Genomic DNA, 19,470 nt, shown 5'->3' on the forward strand with positions numbered 1-19,470 from the left:
TAAAAGATGTAATCATTGCAATGTAAGCAGAGTTTGTGTTGTGCTTTTAATATGCTCTTTAGCTGTTCCTTAGGGTAGGACCAATCAAAGTTATTTAGATTTGGTTTTGATAAGACATAGGCTGGATGTGGTGGCTCATGCCTGTAATCCCAGCACTTTGGGAGGCCGAGGCAGGCAGATCACCTGAGGTCAGGTGTTCAAGACCAGCTTGGCCAACATGGTGAAACCCCGTCTCTACTAAAAATACAAAAATTAGCTGGGCGTGTTGGCACATGCCTGTAATCCCACCTACTCAGGAGGTCGAGGCAGGAGAATCACTTGAACCCAGGAGGCGGAGGTTGCAGTGAGCTGAGATCACACCACTGCACTCCAGCCTGGGCAACAGAGCAAGATTCTGTCTCAAAAACAAACAAACAAAAAAAAGCAGTATAAATATTTGACGTTAATACTTTTAGTAAATTCATCTGGTTCTCCCATTCAGTTGTCTGAGGAAGTTTCAAACAGAGCACCCTTTAAGTAAAACACAAAAAGTTAGTTTCATATCATTTTCATATCAATAAATATTTAACTGATTAAAAAAATTTTCGGTTAAGTTTTTTGAGTTGGCAGTGCCTTTAATCCAACAATATAAAGGTATACCATGAAAGTCTCTTACCTGTTTTACATCCACCGCGTTCCCACCTACAGTACACAATTTTGTCAGTTTTCATTTTTTTCAGTTTCTTTATGCAGATAGATAGAAACACATATAAAATATACTGTTATATCTTTGAGATCAGGTATTATCAGCATTCTTTCTTTTTATAGCCGCTGTGTACTCTGTTGTATAGATGTCCCATAGTTTATTTAACTAGTCTCTTATTCATGGAAATTTGAGTTGTTTCCGATCTTTTGCTATTACATCCTCCAACAAATAATCTTACATATATATCATTTTGCAAGTAGGTCAGAAGGATTTAAAAACCTGAAAGTGGGATTCTCTTCCATAAGGTAGGACTCATTTTTAGTCCTACTAGCAGTGTATAAGATGTCCTGTTTTCCTGAGCTTTGCTGACAATGTGTTGTCAAATTTTTGTTTTTTGTTTGCGCAATATGTAAATGTTATTTCTTCTCCTTAGAAACTTCAGGTTTTGTGGACAAACTATTCGAAAGTCTCTATACTAAGAACTACCTTCCACTTTTGGAACCAGTAAAGCCTGAGCCAAAACCACTAGTCCAAGAAAAAGAAGAAATTAAAGAAGAGGTAATGCAAATTTTTTCTCCTGCTTTTGGGGGCTTCTTAGATCCTGTCACCAGTATCCTTAGTTGGAAGTTGAGCCTTTTAAAAATAATTGTGTATTGATTCAAGTTTCCGGATTTTAGGCATGGTACAGATTCTTCATCAGGATTTCATAGTTGCTTGGACTGAAGAGTTGAAAAGTTTCAGATAGCTTGTTTAGAGATCCAAGAAATATTTCAGAAATATTGAGGAAGTCAGAGAAATCTTATCTAGTGACTTTTAGAAAAAGAAAGCTTGGTTAAATATAGAGAGATTAACTGAAAGTGAACTGTTAACAAATCCTCAAGAGAAATCATTAGGTAACACGTTTTCATGTATATGGAGAAACCAGTTGCACTTTTTGATTATATAGAGTTTTAAAAAATAGTTAATGTAATTGTGAACATCACTGTCAACATTGGAAAGAGGATTTAAAAAATGTTTTTATAATATTGAAGTATGAAAACATGATTATAGATGGTAACCTAATTGTTTGAGCCAAGAAGGAAATTTTACAGAGTTCTTTGTACTTCCTTTTATATACAGACAATATAGTATAGAAGAATGTGGATTCTGTAATCAGGTTGCATGAGTTAAAATAACAGCTCTACAAGTTAACTTCTCTGTCTCACTTTGATATCAGTAAAATGAGGATCAGAGTAGTACTTATTGAGGATTAAGTGAGATTATGTATGTATGTGTGTATATATATATAGTTTCTAGTCCAGTGCCTGGCACATAAATGTTGGTTATCATGCAGAAATATTTCCCAGTATTTATTTTTATTACATTTATTCTGAAGGTAAAATGAATTTTTAATTTAGAAATAATTTTAAACAAATAAAAATTACAAGAGGCTGGGCATGGTGGCTCATGCCTGTAATCCCAGTACTTTGGGAGGCTTAGGTGGGCGGATCACCTGAGGTCAGAAGTTTGAGATCAGCCTGGCCAACATGGGAAACCCTGCCCCTACTAAAAATACAAAATATTAGTTGGGCGTAGTGGCAGGCGTCTGTAATCCCAGTTACTTGGGAGGCTGAGGCAGGAGAATCGCTTGAACCCGGGCAGTGGAGGTTGCAGTGAGCCGAGATCATACTGTTGCACTCCAGCCTGGGCAATAAGAGCAAAACTTTGCCTCAGAAAGAAAAAAAAAATTACGAGAATAATACCCAAAACACCCATATGACGTCTATCTAGATAAACTTTTTTTTTCGATGGAGTTGGAGTCTCCTTATGTTGCCCAGTTTGGTCTCGAACTCCCACCTCTGCCTCCCAAAGCTCTGGGGTTATAGGTGGTCTAGATATACTTACTGAAAATTTGCCCCATCTGCTCTCTTTAAATATCCATATGATTTTTTTCTCAGTCATTTGAGTAGTGAGTCACATACTTCATGTCTTTTCACCCCTAAGTAAAGTACTTCAGTGTGTATTTCCTACAAATAAGGAATATTCTCTTAGGTAACTATGATACTGTGATCAAGTTCAGTAAATTTAACATCCATATAGTACTTTAATGTATTATCTGTATTCAGTTTTATCAATTGATCAAGCAATGTCCTTTTTTTATTTCCTTTTAAAAAAGTTTTTTGTTGTTGTTAAAGAGACAGGGTTTCACTATGTTGCCCAGGCTGGTCTTGAACTCCTGAGCTTAAGCGATCCTCCTGACTTGGCCTCCCGAAGTGCTGGGAGTACAGGCATGAGCCACTGCACCGAGTCCCAAGTGTTTCTTTTTTATAGCATGTTCTTTTCCTCTCCATTTTCAGGATTGATTCTAAGGATTAGGTATCATTTAGTTATCATTTCCGATTCATTTTTAAATGCTAGGCTGATTGACCTGATCCAACATTAAAAGAAAAAATGTGGCTATATTTATGAAGATCAACTGAGACTGCTGTCTGTTTTTTCTTTTTATATCATGCCCTGTAATTATCTCATCAAGTTCTCTCAAAATTGGAGAGGCTTGTTGAATGTGTCTTAAAGTACTGGAAATAGGAAGAAACCTTTCTGTTTTTTACCTTTCTCTTTTTTTTTTTTTTTTTTTGAGACGGAGTCCGCTCCATCGCCCAGGTTGGAGTGCAGTGGTGCCATCTCAGCTCACTGCAACTTCCACCTCCTGGGTTCAAGCGATTCTCCTGCCTCAGCTTCCTAAGTAGCTGGGATTACAGGCATGTGCCACCATGCCTGGCTAATTTTTGTATTTTTAATAGAGACGGGGTTTCACCATATTGGCCAGGCTGGTCTTGAACTCCTGACCTCGTGATCCACCCACCTCGGCCTCCTAAAGTGCTGGGATTACAGGGGTGAGCCACAGCGCCTGGCCACCTTTCTGGGTTTTTTTAGACAGAGTCTCATTCTGTCACCCAGGGTGAAGTGCGGTGGCGCGATCTCGGCCCATTGCAACCTCTACCTTTCAGGTTCAGGCGATTATTCTGCTTCAGCCTCCTGGGTAGCTGGGATTATAGGCCCTGTCACCAAGCCTGCCTAATTTTTTTTTTTTTTTTTTCAGTAGAGACGGGGTTTCACCAAGTTGGCCAGGCTGGTCTTAAACTCCTGACCTCAAGTGACCTGTTTGCCTCGGCCTCCCAAAGTGCTGGGATTATAGGCATGAGCCACTGCGCCAGGGCTGGAAGAAAACTTTCTTGAGTACTTTCGTAGACATTTTTCTTTGGTACTTTATAGTATATAATTTTTGGTCTATGGTATAGATTATGTTTTTTATAAGTTAAAATTTTTTGTAACGTGTTTTTTACAGTCATTGAATCTCAGTGGTTTAGATGTATCTGTTTGAGAGGCAGCTGATTTGAATATGAGAGAAAATTTGCATTATCTTGAGTTTATTTATTTATTTTTTTGAGATGGAGTTTCATTCTTGTTGCCCAGGCTGGAGTGCAATGGTGTAGTCTCAGCTTACTGCCACCTCCACCTCCTGGATTCAAGCGATTCTCCTGCCTCAGTCTCCCAAGTAGCTGGGATTACAGGTGCCCACCACCACTCCTGGCTAATTTTTTTGTATTTTTAGTAGAGATAGAGTTTCACCATGTTGGCCAGGCTGGTCTTGAACACCTGACCTCAGGTGATTCACCTGCCTTGGCCTCGCAAAGTGCTGGGATTACAGGTGTGAGCCACCGCACCCAGCCTGTCTTGAGTTTTAAAAGAACAGTTTAAAAAAAAAAACAAAACTGTTATACTATCTTGTTTGTATCTTTGTAGATACAATTTTGAGAATTGTGAAAAATGGATAATGCCAGTTTCTGTGTAGAGCTACCCCAACTGACAGCTTTCCGGCGTTTCTCATTTTCTAAGTTTTAGAAAATTACATAACTTAATCGTAATTACTGAAATAAATTGTAGTTCATTTAGTAGTGCATAAACATAATTGTTTATAGTATTTCTGTTAGATAATAGAGTAGGAAAGGAGTCTGAGGTGGCACACATCTTTGGCTAATTGTCTTTTTCTGGTCTGTGCTTAGTTGCTGTGAACAGGGTATAGAGAAGCAAATCTAGGGATTACCCATTTTAACTTTCTTCCTTGGTCTTCGGCTACATTGGGTTCCATTATTGGTTTTCTAATTAGACTGTTGATCACCAGGGTAAGAGAATTTGGATCATTGGCACCAACTAATCCTGCTTCTGGAAAAACAACTTGGTAGACATGTGCCATGATTTATGAAGCACACTGCCTTCATTGCCTGTTTTCTTTACCTCATCTTTTTCCTTAAATTTTATTTTGTGAAGAAATTCAATCATTTGTCCTGTAGAGTTTTTTACTGTCTGGATTTTGCTGTCTGCATCCCAGTGGAATAATACATCCTCTGTATTTCCTGTGAATTAAGATAGAGAATGTTTTTTAAATGTAGTCTAGTGACTGTGTAGTGATTTTGCTGCCATATGGTTGCCATATTGTGGCTGCCGTTTTATGTTGCCTGAATTTTATTAAATTATTATCTCCTAAGTCCATTCACTCACTTCCTGATTTGTGTATTTGTCAGTGAGCTTCTCCATTAGATAGGTATTTGTTTAACTCTTGCAAATGACTTTATTTCACCTTTCTCTGGTAAAGACTATATATTCGGTTTGAGATAAACTTGTTCAAAGACAATAATAAAAATTACTGGTTCTCCAGGAGGCAGAGGTTGCAGTGAGCTGAGATAGCGCCACTGCACTCCAACGTGGGTGACAGAGTGAGACTCGGTCTCAAAAAAACAAAAGAATAAAATAAAAAAATAAAAATTACTGTTCTCTTTGTATTTCTGGTCAATTTTGACGGTTAGGCTTTAAGAGAAAGCCTTAACATTTCCATTAGTTCCAATACCATTTTTCCATAGTTTACATGAATTACTTAGTTTTATAGCATTCATTGATTTAACCATTTTTTCCTAAAACGTTTCCTATGGAATAAATCTGAAGAGCTACTCAAATGAATTATGTATGTATATATATTTCATAATGAGGAAAACATAACCGTTTTACTATATGGTACTTAAGAGATTTGCTGTTTTAATTTGAAGAATGAATTGTTTATACTTTTCCTACACTACCATTCCCTACTTTAAATTAACATTAAAAAATTAACAAACTGCTTGTTGAAGTAATCTGAGCATCTTTTTTATTTCTGCTGTTGCCTGACTCTTTTGGATATGAATTGACTTTATTTTTTCAGTGTATTTAATCGTGCCCTCTCTTGCGCCAGAAATATTATCAGGTAGATGGACATGTTTCATAATTTATAGAGGGACCATTCTTTTTTTTTTTTTTTTTTTTTTTTTTTGAGACAGAGTCTCGTGTTGCCCAGGCTGGAGCGCAGTGGTGTGATCTCGGCTCACTGCAACCTCCGCCTCCTGGGTTCAAACGATTCTCCTGCCTCAGCCTCCTGAGTAGCTGGGACTACAGGCACGTGCCACCACGCCTGGCTAATTTTTGTATTTTTAGTCGAGACAGGGTTTCACCATGTTGGCCGTGCTGGTCTCAAACTCCTGACCTCAAGTGATCTGCCTGCCCCGGCCACCCAAAGTGCTGGGATTATAGGTGTGAATCACTGCGCCCGGCCAAGAGGGACCATTCTTATTTCTTTTTTTGTTTGTTTTTGAGAAGGGTCTCACTCTGTCACCCAGCCTGTGGTACAGTGGTGTGATCATGGCTTAATGCAGCCTCAAACTTCTGGGTTCAAGCAGTCCTCCCATATCGGCCCCCTGAGTAGCTGGGACTACATACAGGTGCATGCCACCATGCCCAGCTAACTTATTTTATTTATTATTTTTAGTAGAGGTGGAGTCTCCCTGTGTTTCCCAGGCTGGTCTCAATATCCTGGCCTCAAGCAGTCTTCCCACCTGGACCTCCTAAAGTGTTGGGATTACAGGTGTGAGCCACCATGCCTGGCCTTGCTCTTACTTCTAATCAATATTTTCATATAGGTATTTCAGGAGCCAGCAGAGGAAGAACGAGATGGCAGAAAAAAGAAATATCCTAGTCCCCAGAAGACTCTTTCAGAATCTAGTGAACGAAGGTTTGTGTTTATCTTTAACTAGGAAGACATTGATAACTCACTTTTTAGTTGCCTTGCAAGGACATTAAAGGGATTTTTAATATATATACTTACTCCTCTCTCTGTAAACTCATTAAAGAAAGATGTTACCTTTCTTCCTTTCATTCTTTCTGTTTTTTGTCTTTTGTCTTACTTTCTGTTCCTTTTATAAACAGTCATTATTATGTGTTTTCCCCAAGAGCTCAGGGGTGGGAGCAGTCCCCTTAGAGAATATTAATGAAATGTTCCATTTGGTTAGGGGTGCTTAGTATTAAAATCATCCAAGTCATTTTTTTATGACAAGTAGTACAACTTGTATATTGAATCATCAGCCTAACATCAAAAATTGGTCTTTGTTTAGGAAAACTTTTTTTTGAGCCTTTTTTCTTTTCTATTTCAAATTTTCTGTTTTCCCCTGCCCACCCCTCCCCATACTTTGGATTCACCTCTTTTTTTCATTTCTCCCCACCCAGTATAATTGCAGGAGGGATGTTTTTTCTCTGTATATATTTGATTAGAGGAATTATGTGGTAGTTTTGCAACTTTCTAAAAAAGCATAGATATGCATTTGGATGACTCAAGAGTAGTATTTATACTATAGATTTGTTTGCAGACTTGGTTTCTATAGCCTGCATATGGCTTTTATATCTGTATATTATAGGACACGTGAGAAAAAAAGAGAAGACGGGAAATGGAGAGACTATGACCGGTACTATGAGCGGAATGAATTGTACCGTGAGAAGTATGACTGGAGAAGAGGCAGGAGTAAGAGTCGGAGTAAGAGTCGAGGCCTGAGTCGCAGTAGAAGCCGAAGTAGGGGGCGCAGCAAAGACCGGGATCCAAATAGGAATGTTGGTGAGTAGATGAGTGTCCCCCTAAAAACTCTGTAGTTGTTTGTCTGTCTCTATCACAAGGGTGCAAGAAATTCTCTTAAAGAAAGATGTACCTTTAATATGTCTGAGCAGTGTAAAAACTGGAATTGTCTCAAGAAGCTCAATATTCATTTTGTTAGAAAACAGGGCTCTATTCTGGGGATGGAGTCAAGGGAGTTTGATTAAAAAGGAGCTATTCAAGTGTATCATTGTACATGTCTAGACTTAACTCATTTTGTATAATGGATACAAATATCCTTTAATCAATAAAGCTATCACGTGAGGAAGAGGGTTGCCTGCTTTTCTTTTTTGTTTGTTTGGTTTTCTAAAAGTAATTGATTTGCTGTAAGGGTGCTTGAAGTTTATAAAATTAAATGGATAAAATAAGTAGATTATTGGGATCCCAACCACTCATTTTCTGAGATACAAGTTTGGAAGTCAGTTCTTAGATAACCTTCTTATTAAATATCTGTGGAGAAGCTGACTCTTTTTCAGTTAAGTGTAACTGATGTTGATACTATAAAAGATGATTTTGCACAAGTTCTTGCCCAAGATATGTCACTTGTTGATGTCCCTGCTTTTAGGATATATTAATAAAGAGAGCAGTATGAAATATGGATAGCTAGATAAGTTTAATTCAACATTCTCATGTTTTCTCTTCTATGTGAGAAAATAAATATAGTTTAAGAACATGAAATATCTGATCTCTTTGTTTTCTGTTTTTAATTTTGTCTCCAAGTAGAGCACAGGGAAAGATCGAAGTTTAAGAGTGAAAGGAATGACCTGGAGAGTTCCTATGTGCCTGTGTCTGCACCACCTCCAAACTCTTCTGAGCAGTATTCCTCTGGGGCACAGTCTATTCCCAGCACTGTTACTGTGATCGCACCTGCTCACCACTCTGAAAACACAACTGAGAGTTGGTCTAATTACTATAACAATCATAGCTCTTCCAATTCTTTTGGTCGAAACCTACCACCAAAGAGGCGATGCAGAGATTATGATGGTAAAAATCACCACCTTTTCTCATATTGTGCCCAAAAGTACTAGCAGAGCAAATGTTGCATATATTGCATATCTTTTAGTTATAGTCCAGTTTATTTTATTTTATTTTATTTTATCTTATTTTATTTATTTTGAGACAGAGTCTCGCTCTGTCACCCAGGATGGAGTGCAGTGGCTCGATCTTGGCTCGCTGCAACCTCCATCTCCCGGGTTCAAGCGATTCTCCTTCCTCAGCCTCCCAAGTAGCTTCCCAGGTAGGCACCAACTCATGGGGAATGTTGTTTAATCTACACTCCCACTGACTTCTATGGCCTGTATTATTTCAAGCAAGTCACACACAGGCGTGTGCCACCATGCCTGGCTAACTTTTGTGTTTTTAGTAGAGACAGGCTTTCACCATTTTGGTCTGGCTGGTCTCGAACTCCTGACCTCAGGTGATCTGCCTGCCTCGGCCTCCCAGTGTGCTGGGATTATAGGTGTGAGCCACCGCACCATGCCTATAGTCCAAATTTTGTTAAAAGGGATGAATGGGGAGGAGAATTTCTGTTTGATTTAATGGTTTGGCTCTCATTAAGAGAATATTTAAATTTTACCCTTTTTTAGTTTTTTTTGTTTTTTTGTTCTCATTGTTATTTCAAACACTGTATGCCATAGTATACCATAAAATTTCATAGACACTAGTAATTGTAATTTTTTAAAAGAATTTTATTTATTTATTTATTTATTTTTGGAGACGGACTTGCTCTGTCCCCCAGGCTAGTGTGCAGTGGCACAATCTCGGCTCACTGCAGCCTCTGACTCCCAAGTTGAAGCGATTTTCCTGCCTCAGCCTCCCAAGTAGCTGGGATTACAGGCGTGAGCCACCATGCCCGGCTAATTTTTGTATTAGTAGAGACGGGGTTTCACCATGTTGGTCAGGCTTGTCTGGAACTCCTGACCTCAGGTGATCCACCTTCCTCAGCCTCGCAAAGTGCTGGGATTACAGGTGTGAGCCACCATGCCCAGCCAGGAATTGTCATTTTTTTGAGTAGTGTTTGCTGCCGGGAATTTGTAGAAGTTACTTACAAGTTTGATTTGCTGACTTTCCATTTGAATGAATGAATCGGTATGTGTGTATTTCTTTTAAATTTTTATTATGGAAGTATTTATATATTCATAAAAGCTGACAAAATGATATGCTTAACCCCAGTGTATCCGTTACATCATTTAAATAGGCACCAACCCATGGGGAATGTTGTTTTAATGTATGCTCCCACTCACTTCTGTGGCCTGTATTATTTCAAGCAAGTCACAGACATCATAATTTTTTTCTATAAATACAGAATGCATACGTTTTTACATTTTACTTATTTTAAAGTAGGGAATAGAGTCAAATTATAATTCAAGAATTACCTCATTCTCGCCCTAATCTCTCAGCCATAGAATACTCCTTGCCAAGGCCAACGTAATGTTATCAATTTGTTGTTTATCTTTCCAAACATAGTCTGTGCATATGTACATAAGTAAATACACATATTTTCCCCACATTTTTAACATAAATACTAGTATGCTACTCATACTTCTGCATAATGTTTTTTCAGTTAGTAGTATTTCCTGGCGTTCATCCTATGTTAAAACAGAGAGAGCTTTCTCAGTATTTATTTAGGTTTCTTAGTATTCTTTTTTTTCTCTTTTTTTTTTGAGATGGAGTCTCGCTGTGTCACCAGGCAGGAGTGCAGTGCCATGATCTCAGCTCACTGCAACCTCCGCCTCCTGGGTTCAAGTGATTCTCCTGCTTCAGCCTCCTGAGTAGCTGGGACTACAAGCGCGTGCCACCACGCCCAGCTAATTTTTGTGTTTTTAGTAGAGACGGGGTTTCACCATGTTGGTCAGGATGGTCTCAGTTTCTTGACCTCGTGATCTGCCTGCCTTGGCCTCCCAAAGTGCTGATATTACAGGCGTGAGCCACTGCGTCCAGCCCTGCTTCTTAGTATTCTTTATGTACAAACGTGTTTAACTTATTCCTTATTGATGTATGTTTGGGATGTTTCTATTATTTTTCTACTATGAACAGTGCTACAAGTGATAACCTGGTACATAATGTCCACTTGAATATTTGAAAGTTTCAACTTCCAGATATAGCAATAATGGTTGCTTTAGAATAATGTAATGAGAATAGATTGAGAGTAAATAATCTAAGTCAATGCCCTTATTCTCCCCTACCCCACGCCTTTGCTAAATTGATATTTGTTTAAAATATCTGAGTTTTTATTATGAAAGCTTAATTGCAAATGGTTTAGTATAATGGTAGTTGGTAACCTGTTCTTGACTCTTTTATTTGCTTTCTCAACAAGTCATAGTATCATAGTATAAAAAGTAGAGAGTACATCTGCCTCTACCTTGGGGATATGTGATGCTTAACAGAGTAACACTGAGACTTTGGATTCCTTGGAGAAAACCACTTTGTAAATGAGATTGGTGGGTTTTTCAGGGACATGTTTTGTTGTTTTCTGAACTCTAAGTAGATGATAATAAGATTCTTTTTTTATTCTTTATTCCACAGAAAGAGGATTTTGTGTACTTGGTGACCTTTGTCAGTTTGATCATGGAAATGATCCCCTAGTTGTTGATGAAGTTGCTCTGCCAAGTATGATTCCTTTCCCACCCCCTCCTCCTGGGCTTCCTCCTCCACCACCTCCTGGAATGTTAATGCCTCCAATGCCAGGTCCAGGCCCAGGCCCGGGCCCAGGTCCAGGCCCAGGCCCGGGCCCAGGTCCAGGTCCTGGCCATAGTATGAGACTTCCTGTTCCCCAAGGACATGGTCAGCCTCCACCATCCGTTGTGCTTCCCATACCAAGTAAGTATATATTCGTTGAATTTTTCTCTAGCGTTCTGTTTAGAAGTACCTCATCCCTTTTAGCTAACTTGACACTCGTTTAAAGTGTTTGAGAAATAGAGTAATAATATAATTTGGAATATATTCCCATAATTAAGATGCTATTCTTTTCTTTTTTTCATCCATTATTGCATGATGTTATTTGTATTACCACAGTGTAAATTTTGTGTGTAGTGGCCTACCCTATATTGACCTGCAGTCAAATCTAGTTATCATCTTAAGAAAGCCAGTATTTATTTATTTATCTATTTTTATTTAGTTTTTCTTTAGAGACAGGGTCTCATTATGTTGGCCAGGTTGGTCTTGAACTCCTGGCCTCAAGCAGTCCTCTCCTGTCTTGGCCTCCCAAAGTGCTAGGATTACAGGCATAAGCCACCATGCCTGGCCAAGAAAGCCAGTTTTTAAGATGTCAGAGAAAAAACATGTTAGGAGTTTTATGAAATTTTCCAGTCTTTAAGGAAAATCTCTTCAAGAATATTGAAATAATATTAAAAAAATTTTTTTTTATTACAGACATTTTTAGAAGCAGAATAGTATGTGTGTTGCAGGTACCATCATCCAGCCTCAATGATGATCAATATTCAGCTGTTTTGTCTCATATTTTCCCTTCTCTCCCATAAACTTTCTTTGGGTTGGTTGGTTTTTTGCTGGAGTAAATTCTAAATGTCATGTCACTTCACCAGTATGTACTTCAGTATGGATCTCCTTTCTGATAAGGACTTTTTGTTTTTGTTATTTAAAAAAAAAAATCAATATGCCATTATCACATCCAGCAAAATTAGGAGTAAGAAATGTTTTAAAATGGTCATTTAAAAAGCATTATTAACAGTTGCCAATATAGTAGAAATAGACGTAAGACTAAATTTTTAAAAAGTAATTGAAAAAATTATGGAATGAATTGTTTTCATGTATGCAAAAATATAAAACGTTATCTGCTTGAAGACTTTTAACATTAAAAGATGGCAAATTAGGCTGGGCATGGTGGGTCATATCTGTAATCCCAGCACTTTGGGAGGCCGAAGTGGGTGGATCACTTGAACTCTGGAGTTCGAGACCAGCCTGGGCAAGATGGCGAAACCCCATCTCTAGAAAAAATACAAAAATTAGCCAGGCATGGTGGTGTGTACCCATAGTTCCAGCTACTTGGGATGCTGAGGTGGGAGGATGGCTTGAGCCTGGGAGACAGGTTGCAGTGAGCCGAGATTGCACCACTCCATTCTAGCCTGGGTGACAGAGCCAGACCCTGTCTCAAAAATAAATAAATAAATAAAAGATGGCAAATTTTTATTTTTAGAAATATTGCTGTTCAGTTTAAGCAGTAGTTTTAATGAATTTCTTTTTAACATTTTATTTTGAAATAATTACAGACTCAGTTATAGAATTATAATTACAGAAATTGTGAAAATGGTTTCACATGATCCTGAGCTTCCCTGCAGTAATAAAGTATTCTGTAGAATATACATTTCATGGCCCGGCACAGTGGTGCACGCCTGTAATTCCAACACTTTGGGAGGCTGAGGCTGGCAGATCACTTGAGCTCATGAGTTTGAGACCAGCCTGGGCAACATGGCAAAACCCTGCCTTTACAAAAAATACAAAAATTAGCCAGGCATGTCGGGGGGTGCATGTAGTCCCTGCTGCTTGGGAGCTTGGGGTGGGAGGATTGCTTGAACCCAGGAGGTCGAGGGTGCAGTGAGCTGTGATGGCCTGGGTGACAGAGCAAGACTTTGTCTCAAAAAAATTAAAGAATATGTTTTATTATTAAAGTTGGTAAATGTTTGGAGGGATTTAATGCATATGTTTGGCCTATAGAAACATATTGTTGTTTTTTTTTAACTTAGCATTTGTGATTTTTTTTTTCTTTTATTTTCTTTTTGAGACAAGATCTCACTCTGTGCCCTAGGCTGGAGTGCAGTGGGGAGATCTTGGCTCACGACTCACTGCAACCTCCGCCTCCCAGGCTTGAAGGGATCCTCCCACCTCAGTCTCCTGAGTAGCTGGGACTACAGGCGTGTGCCACCATGCCTGGCTAAATTTTTTTGGACTTTTTTGTAGAGACAGGGTTCACCATGTTGCCCAGGCTGGTCTTGAACTCCTGGGCTCAAGCAGTTTGCTTGCCTCAGTTCCCAAAGTTCTGGGATTACAGGCGTGAGCCACCGTGCCCAGCCCATATGTGAATATTTAATATAATCACATAAACAGTATAATTGTGAAGCTCAAGCTGAGATTTTATTTCCCAGATAAAGCAACATCGTTTTATATATGGAAATTCTAAAATAAAGAACATTATCTCAGCATGGGAACATATCTATTTAAAAGTTAAATTCAAGAATACCATTTCTCCCGACATTTTGCTATGAAAAGTTTGTAACAAATAGAAAAGTTGAAAGAATTGTACTTGTATACTTACCGTCTAGGTTCTACAATTAGCATTTTACTGTATTTATGTTAGCACATATCTTTCCGTTTCTCCATTTTTACTTTTGATGCTTTTCACAGTATGTTGCAGACATCGTACACTTAAGCATGCTTATCATTAACTTGAATTCTGTGGAACTTTACCATCACCCTAGAAAGTTTCCTGAAGCCTCTTCTCAGCCATTCTCCACCTTCACCCATAGAGGCAACCAGTCCTGCCTTTTTTCACCTTAGATTAGTTTTGCCTCTTCTAGAACAAGTAATGTTCTTTTAATTGATTATACAACTCCCAGTGCTTAAGCTTGCATATATTAAATTCTTTAATTCTATTCAGAGCCAAATTAGGTATTTTAAATGTGAGTATCCAAGTTAGTACTAGTATGGTATTTTTTTCTTTTTTTTTTTAAGATGAAGTCTTTCTCTGTTGCCCAGGTTGTAGTGCAGTGGCGTGATTTCGGCTCACTGCAGCCTCCACCTCCCATGTTCAAGTGATTCTCCTGCCTCAGCTTCCCAAGTAGCTGGGATTACAGGCGTGTGCCACCACACCCAGCTTATTTTTGTACTTTTAGTAGAGATGGGGTTTCACCACGTTGGCCAAGCTGATCTCGAACTTTTGACCTCAGGTGATCTGCCTCAGCCTCCCAAAGTGCTGAGATTACAGGTATGAGCCACCGTGCCTGGCCTATGATGGTCCTTTTTTTTTTTTTTTTCGAGACAGAGTTTTGCTTTTGTTGCCCAGGCTGGAGTGCAATGGTGTGATCTCGGCTCACCGCAACCTCCGCCTCCCAGGTTCAAGTGATTCTCCTGCCTCAGCCTCCTGAGTAGCTGGGATTACAGGCATGTGCCACCACGCCCTGCTCATTTTTGTATTGTTAGTAGAGACGAGGTTTCTCCATGTTGGTCAGGCTGGTCTCGAACTCCTGACCTCAGGTGATCCGCCTGTCTTGGCCTCCCAAAGTTCTGGATTACAGGTGTGAGCCACTGCTCCTGGCCTGATACTTTTATTAGGAAATATTAATGCTGTACTTTTCACTTTTTGTTGTCTGTATGTAGGACCACCTATAACACAATCAAGCTTGATAAACAGCCGTGACCAGCCTGGGACAAGTGCAGTGCCCAATCTTGCATCAGTGGGAACAAGACTACCTCCTCCTTTACCCCAGAACCTCCTTTACACAGTATCAGAACGTAAGTACATGTTGTTTGACTTAAAATTGACAGGGTATAGAAAAGCCAAGTTGTCTCATATGAGTATAACCCTTTAAAAAATGGTAAATAGTTTCTGTTCTTATGGATTCTAAAAATTGTATTTGTATTCACAATATAGTTTATCGTGTTTCTGCTATATAGCCACATTTTAATTTTGTGTGATATGGGAGAGAAAGGCAAGGCTTTCTGTTTTGGAGAATTTTACTCTGCCATGGAGTAGCAACATTTAGTCTCTCCTTTTTATTTTTTTGAGACAGAGTCTCGCTCTGTCACCCAGGCTGGAGTGCAGTGGCACAATCTCAGCTCACTGCAGCCTCTGCTTTCCAGGTTCAAGTGATTCTCTTGCATCAGCCTCCCAAGTAGCTGGGACAGCAGGCGTGTGCCACCATGCCCAGCTAATTTTTGTATTTTTAGTAGAGACGGGGTTTCACCATGTTGGCCAGGCTGGTCTCGAACTCCTGACCTCAGGTGATCTACCTGCCTCGGCCTCCCAAAATGCTGGGATTATAGGTGTGAACCACTGTGCCCAGCCTAACGTCAAGTCTCTTCTAAAGGAAATTTATTTTGAAGCTTTTTAAAAAAATTGTTTATCTGATTGATTTTCTAAAGCATAAGATGTATCTCCTAAGAAGTATACAAAAGAGCGGGTTAATTATGCCTAATAATTAACTTGCATACTGAAATGAAGATAGAGAGCATCATTTAAATTGTAATTTTCTGTATTTAGGCTGTTTGTGACATTCACATTTGATTGTAATAATACATTTTTCTTGGGCCAGGCGCGGTGGCTCATGCCTGTAATCCTAGCACTTTGGGAGGCCTGGGTGGGCAGATCATCTGAGGTCGGGAGTTCGAGACCATCCTGACCAACATGGAGAAACCCCGTCTCTACTAAAAATGCAAAATTATCTGGGCGTTGTGGAGCATGCCTGTAGTCCCAGCAACTCGAGAGGCTGAGGCAGGAGAATCACTTGAACCTGGGAGGCGGAGGTTGCAGTGAGCCGAGATCGTGCCACTGCACTCCCGCCTGGGTGACAGAGCAAAACTCCGTCTCAGAAAACAAAAAACAAAATGATTTTTCTTGAATCCTAATTCTCTTTTGTTTCTTAGGTGTTTTATTGTTTACTAAAGCTTTAAAAAATTACTTCCTTCAAAAACATTTTTTAAAAAGGTGGTTGGTTGTTAAAAATGTCAAATTAGAAGATTTTTTTTTTTTTACAAGGCCTGGTAACTTTATGGATATGTTCCTCTTTTATGTAACTATGTATATCATAAAGTTTATTTTGCATCCTAAACATTTCTGTATTTCTTTGATGTCTTGGAGAGGCAATTCAGCAAACTTGTTAAGCCCAGTTTCAAATCCTGGTTTTATCATTTACTATCTTTGTGACCTTGAGTAAGTTGCTTAGTCTCTCTGTAGCTCAATTTCCTCTTCTTTAAAATGAGAATAATATTACCTCATTAAGGTTGTTTTGAGGAATAAATTAATACATCTAAAGCATCTAAGAAAGTGCCTAGCCACTAGTAAGCTATAAGGATTCATTATTATATTATTGTAGTTATTATTGTCTCCTGAAATTTCAAACTCTGAAATCGAACCTATTAACTTCTTAAATCTGTACCTTCTACCATCCCTGTTTTTGTCAATGGAATAACACCCACCTAATACCTAGAATTGAAACCTTCACAGGACTGACTCATTGCTTTGCTTTTTTACATCTGGTTAATCAAAAATTCTTTTTCTTTGAAGTAGCCCTTTCTATTTCTTCTGTGGCCTCTGCCCTCATCCATGCTAGATCACTTCACATTTGGATTATTACTGCAGCCTACTTGACACCATTATGTTTTATGTTTAACTTCCCTAAGTCATACCACATAATGCTGCTAAGCTAATTTTCCTGAGAAATCCAACCATGAAAGTTCCTTATGAGAACTTTTCGGTGGCTACCATTTCTTTCTGAGCCATCAGTAAACCCCTCTCTAGGACTTCTAACTCCTTTTTTTTTTTTCCTGTTTTTTTTCTTTTTTTTTTTTTTTGAGACAAAGTCTTGCTCTGTCACCCAGGCTGGAGTGCAGTGGTGCAATCTCAATCCCTGCAACCTTTGCCTCCCGGGTTCAAGCAATTCTTGTGCCTCAGCCTCCCAAGTAGCTGGGATTACAGGCATGTATCACTATACCCAGCTAATCTTTTTGTATTTTGGGTAGAGATGGGGTTTTGTTATGTTGGCTAGCTGTCAAACTCCTGGCCTTAAGTGATCTGGCTGCTTTGGCCTTGCAAAGTGCTGGGATTACAGGTGTGAGCCACCACGCCTGGACTTTTTTTTTTTTGAGACAGAGTCTCAACTCTGTTCCCCAGGCTGAAGTGCGGTGGTGCCATCTTGGCTCACTGTAGCCTCGATCTTCCAGGCTAAGTGATCCTGCCACCTCAGCCTCCCAAATAGCTGGGGCCACAGGCATGTGCCACCACACCCGGCTAATTTTTGAAATTTTTTTGTAGAGATGGAGTCTCACTATGTTGCTCAGGCTGGTCTCAAATTTCTGGGCTCAAGTTTCTCCCACCTGAGCGTCCCAAAGGGTTGGGATTACAGGCGTGAGCCACTGTTCCTGGCCTTTAACTCTTTCAATAGTCTACCTCTTCCTTCTTGGCAATCTTTGTCCACTATTCCTCAACATGCACCTTCTCTGGTCATGCCAATTATACCCTTTCTGTGCCCCCGTCATGGCTCAACTCCCCCCCCAATCTTCTTTCCTACTAATATACTCTGTCTTCACCTCTTTCTAGGCCCAAATTCTAAGTATACTTGGAAGACATGATTGCTGTTTTCTATCTATCTGTCTGTCTGTCTGTCTGTCTGTCTGTCTATCTGTCTATCTAGAGTCTCATTTTGTCACCCAGGCTGGAGTGCAGTGGTGGGATCTCAGCTTATTGCAACCTCTGCCTCCCGGGTTCAAGTGATTCTTGTGCCTCAGCTTCCCAAGTAGCTGGGATTACAGTCGCCCACCACCACACCTGGCTAATTTTTGTATTTTTAGTAGAGATGGGGTTTTGCCATGTTTTAGGGTTTTGCTAGGCTGGTCTCGAACTCCTGACCTCAGGTGATCCGCCCGCCTTGGCCTCTCAGAGTGCTGGGATTACGGGCATGAACCCCTGTGCCCGGCCTTTTGCTCTGTTTTAAACTCTTACAATACCAAAAAGCATTTGTTACATAATGACATATACTTATATATAGGCCTACTGTTTGATTTTTTTTAATATATGTAAATCTTACATTCAACTGAGCTTCTACAGAACAGAAATCACGTTTGATACTTAAGTAATTGTTTTTCCTGTTTCATACTTAGTATCTCGCTGTATTCTGATTGCTATAGTGTCTTTTCATAGAACATGTTTGTTGCTCATTTTTTAATTATGGGAAATCTCAAATATATATAAAAGTAAAGAGGACAGCATATGGAACTCCGGAGTACCCAGTATAATGAAGTTCTTTGTGCTTATCCCTCAGTTTCAACCTTTATCAATTTATAGCGAAGCCTCTTTTATCTATTTCCCCCCGAATCAGCTCTTAATATTGTTTGCCTTTTGGACTTGTAAATAGGAAAAAGTGGACTATTCCAGAGTGTGTTGCAGATGGCATATTTTTATACTGTTAAATTTGGTATTATGACTCATGATAAAAATTCCATCTTGTTTTTAATTTAAAAAAAATCTGGCAATTACCATTTATTTTTATATTGTTAAATTTAACATTGTGACTCACTCTATAAATATTCCATTTGGTTTTAATTTTTAAAACTCTGGCAGTTACCATTTATTTCAGTGACTTAGCTTAATAAATAAATTAATTTGGCAAATATTTATTGAATGCCTACTATGTGCCAGGCATCGTGCTAGACACTAGGGAGCCAAGGTGAATAAGATATTAGATCTCATGTTTTTTGAAGTCCATTTTTCTGTTTTATTTAAAAGTAAGACTATTTTGTAGTATATGAGTAAAGGCCTTTTAGAACTGTATTTCCAAATTATTATTATTTTTTGAGACAGTCTTACTCTGTTGCCCAGGCTAGAGTGCAGTGGCGCAACCTCCACCTCCTAGGTTTAAGCTTGTGCCTCAGCCTCAAGTAGCTGGGACTACAGTCGTGGGCCCCAAGGCCCACCTAATTTTTGTATTTTTAGTACAGATGGGGTTTCGCCATGCTGGCCAGGCAGGTCTCAAACTCTTGGCCTCAAGTTATCCGCCCGCCTCGGCTTCCCAAAGTGCTGGGATTACAAGTGTGAGCCACTGTGCCCGGCCTCTAAACTCATTTTTTAAAGACT

The 19,470-nt window shown here is 39.2% G+C and overlaps 1 protein-coding gene across 4 annotated transcripts in view; it reads left to right on the plus strand.

The window, feature by feature from the left end:
- Positions 1–19,470, plus strand: part of RBM27 (RNA binding motif protein 27) — an 88,708-nt gene that overhangs the window by 17,993 nt on the left and 51,245 nt on the right. For 2 of the 4 annotated variants that reach the window (XM_003829081.6, XM_008954495.5), the window contains exons 3-8: positions 1,119–1,243; positions 6,670–6,761; positions 7,441–7,634; positions 8,394–8,654; positions 11,196–11,489; positions 15,000–15,134. In XM_003829081.6, coding sequence (XP_003829129.1) covers positions 1,119–1,243; positions 6,670–6,761; positions 7,441–7,634; positions 8,394–8,654; positions 11,196–11,489; positions 15,000–15,134 — 1,101 coding nt within the window. Of the gene's footprint in view, positions 1–1,118; positions 1,244–6,669; positions 6,762–7,440; positions 7,635–8,390; positions 8,655–11,195; positions 11,490–14,999; positions 15,135–19,470 lie in introns of all 4 variants that reach the window. The other 2 variants (XM_008954493.4, XM_008954494.5) reach the window with 1 other exon arrangement.

Source organism: Pan paniscus, chromosome 4 (genome assembly GCF_029289425.2).
Source record: "Pan paniscus chromosome 4, NHGRI_mPanPan1-v2.0_pri, whole genome shotgun sequence".
NCBI classification, from domain to species: Eukaryota; Metazoa; Chordata; class Mammalia; order Primates; family Hominidae; genus Pan; species Pan paniscus.